At 41.2% G+C, this 3,669-nt stretch overlaps 1 protein-coding gene across 1 annotated transcript; it reads right to left on the reverse strand.

The window, feature by feature from the left end:
* Positions 1-624: 624 nt before the first annotated feature.
* LOC134248216 (uncharacterized protein K02A2.6-like) lies at positions 625-2,127 on the reverse strand. Its single transcript, XM_062730629.1, has one exon. It carries the CDS (start codon positions 2,125-2,127, stop codon positions 625-627), a length of 1,503 nt encoding a protein of 500 aa, XP_062586613.1.
* Between the last annotated feature and the right edge of the window lie 1,542 nt (positions 2,128-3,669).

Below are 3,669 nucleotides of genomic sequence, written 5' to 3' on the forward strand. Positions count from 1 at the left end.
TTTTTGTTTACATAAAAACACACTAGTATTCCATTCCAAAATTCAAGACTTGTATATTCATAAGCAAATTATTATGAAATTTAACTCCCGCTTACTTGAAAGATTATCCACAGTTTAGGAAATTCTCTGACATCTCCAAATAACTCAATGTATTTTTTCTCTTGTTCTGGATCCATGGAGCAGGTTTGTATTGTGTCGATGGTGTTGTATCGATGCTTATAGATTAGTAAGGATGACCGATGTTTAACAGATACATTCCAGACACGACAACCATGTGCTGTTTACATCATTTATTCATTGTACACTTCCGGTACATAAACTAATAACAGAATCATGATAGGACATCATAATTCCGGATACTACATTCCTCCCCTCTTTAGATAAATGATACAAAATCAAAATTCCAAAACATTCAAAATTATGATTAGTTTTAAACGGTTAATATTTCATTAATCAAGGTTAAGCAGTTTATATTTAAACATTGAACTTATGATAGACAAATGTCTTTTACAATCATTACATGCTTAGGAATATAGAAATAAAACAATAAGGACTTCCTAGTCCAGTGACCTGCTGGGGATTATTGTGCCCCTTTTCACAGCATGGCCACAATTTAACATAATGTCAGTTTAACACAAAATCTTTAAGATTTACAGGAAGCTGTTTCGATCTTTGGCTTCGCCTCAAGGGTTGCACAGCAGGTTTCTGAGATGTGTTCTTCACGGATGGGCTGGTTTTGGACTGTTTCACAACACTATCTTCTAAATCCGCTTTAGAACTGTGCATCTCTAACTCGATTTCCTCACAATTATTCTCCTGCATCCTTGCTCTGTTCTCCAACTCTTTATTTACTGCTGAATTGATTTTCTTGAACTGTGACATGTTGCGTGTTACTTCCCTGTCCACGGTGATCATGGATCCTTTCTTGTCCGTAACGGTTTTTGGCTCATATGAAAAGTATAGCTGCATCGTACCACGTTTTTCATTTTTCATCACGACGGAATCTCCTACACTAATGTCTCTTTCCTTTGCTTGATTTCGCTTGTCTGCATAACTTCTCATGTCAAATTTCTTCTTGCTATCTTTCTCTCTAACTTGAAAGTCGTTCGGAGTCGAATCTCTGTGAGTGGTTACTGGTAACCTTGTCTTCGGATTCCGATTGAACAGTAACATGAAAGGTGTATGTCCAGTAGATGAGTGTGGCGTGGCACGATATTGTCTGAGAAAGCGATACGACTCTTGCCGCCAGTTAAGTCCCTCAATATGAGCGGAGCGCACAGCTTTCATTAACGGCTTATTAAAACTTTCGGCTTGAGCAATGGCTCTGGGCCATCGTGGTGTTATCCTCCGATGGATAAATCCCATATGTTCTGCATATCTTCTGAATTCATATGATTGGAATGGGCTCCCATTGTCACTCTTTATTATCTTGGGTATTCCATATGCACTTATAACTTTGTCCAATACAGGTATGACGGACTTAGCAGAGACGGATTTCACAATCTCGACTACTGGGTAACGCGAATACTCGTCAATTATCACAAATAAATAGTCTCCACTGGGTAATGGTCCGCAGAAGTCGATACTCAAATTCTCCCAAGGTCCACCAGGTAGTTCCGACATTTTCAACGGCTCCATGGTATGACGTTCAGGAGTAACGAGTTGACAGGCTGAGCAGTTCGTGACTCGATTTTCAACTCTTCCATCCATACCAGGAGACCATGCTTTTGACCTAAGAAAAGCTTTTGTTCTTGCCATCCCCTGATGACCTTCATGTGCGATGTCTATAGCCCTGTCACGAAGGGCCTTTGGTAAGATAATGCGTGTGTCTCGTAGCAGAATATTATCACTGTGAACAGTAAGTTCGTCTCGCACTGTACTGATTGCTGTCAGTTCCTCGAGATCTGCTTCGTCCTGTTTCAGATTCGTCATCTTGTACCAGTCACCATTCCTAGTAAAATCAATGGCCTTTTGTAAAGTAATGTCATTTAGTGTGGCTCGTTTCACATCATCTAGTTCTATTGCCCGTGGCAAAGACTCCAGGGCGATGAAGTTCACATTTTCTTCTGACAAATCTCTCGCATCTGTTGCTGGCTGAACAGGGTGTCTTGAAACGTAGTCTGCCATATTATCCTTTCCAGGTGAATATTTTATTGTGAACTTGTACGGTTGTAAGCGTAGTCCCCATCTCTCAATGCGGAGTGGTGGTCGCGGCTTTTTCCAAATGGTCTCCAGAGGCTTGTGGTCAGTGATTATGGTAAAGTTATGCAAGCCTCTCAGGTAAAGGTCAAAGTGTTCACACGCCCAAGTGACTGCTAGGGCTTCCCTCTCGGTTTGACTGTATCTTGACTCAACAGGGGTTAAAGCTCTGCTTGCGTAGCAGACAACTTTATTGTTGTAAAAGGATGGCGCCTAACCTAACTGGGCTAGCATCAACTCTCACCGTTACTGGTTTTGAAGGGTCATAATACGATATAACCGTGTCTCCACACAGACTGTCCTTCAGCTTATAAAAAGCTTCCTCACACTTTGGACTCCAGTGCCACTGAACATTATTATGGTTAAGTTTTCTTAAGGGTTGACATATATCGGCATAGTCTTTGATAAAGCGTGAGCTGTAGTTTGTCATTCCCAGGAAACTCCTTAGTTCCTTGACATTTTCAGGTCGACTGAACTCCTTTACAGCCTTTACTTTCTCTGGATCTGGGAATATGCTTTTATCCGAGAATACAACACCAAAGAAGGAAATCCGTTTCGTTCGGAACTCACACTTCTTCTGGTTAAGGGTAAGTCCACTATCGGAGAGTCGCTGTAAGACTTTCTGAAGAGCTCTGTCATGCTGCTGGAGATCTGTGCCGAATATTACTATGTCATCAGAAATGTTTCTTGCACCTGGGATGTCCTGAATAACTTGTCGGATTGTCTCATGAAATATTTTTGATGCTGAGGATATCCCGAAATTTAAACGCTTATATCGGTAAATGCCAAGGTATGTACTGAAGGTAGTAATGAATCGAAAATCAGGGTGAAGCTCTAATCGATGATATCCGCTGCGGAGATCAAGTTTGCTGAAAACTTTTGCTCCATTCAGATCCAAAATTAGTTCTTCGATTGTGGGCATAGTATGTCTCTCTCTGCGCACAGCTTTGTTTGGCTCTCTCATGTCAATGCAGGGGCGTATATCTTCACCATTCTTTTTGGGCGGAGTAACTATGGGGGAGATCCATGGGGTTGGTTCGCCTTCAACCTTTTCAATAATGTCTGTGTCTAGTAGATGTTGAATCTCTTTTTCAACTTTACTGCGTAGGTGAAATGGAGTCCTCCGGGGTTTCTGTGCTACGGGAGGTACTGATTCATCAATATGAATCTTCACTTGCTGTCCTCGGAATTTACCTATTCCTCTGAACAGATGAGGAAAGTCATTCTCAACATTACTTCCAAGTGTTTCGACTTTGTTGATCACTTTAATAATGTTCAGTTCACTCGCAGTAGGGAATCCTAGTAGGGATCCTCCTCTCCCCTTCACTACATAGAATGTACACACAGTAAACTTCTGTGGAGTTTCAATCTTAACATCACATATGCCGAGCACTTTAATTGTGTCCTTTACACCGTATGGAACTAATTTTCCATGTGTTTTTCCTTTGTGTAAGGCTGGTTCTCCGATTT

This window comes from Saccostrea cucullata, unplaced genomic scaffold (assembly GCF_032062105.1).
Source record: "Saccostrea cucullata isolate Sc308-1 unplaced genomic scaffold, CSIRO_AGI_Scuc_v1 ctg1928, whole genome shotgun sequence".
Taxonomy (NCBI): domain Eukaryota; kingdom Metazoa; phylum Mollusca; class Bivalvia; order Ostreida; family Ostreidae; genus Saccostrea; species Saccostrea cuccullata.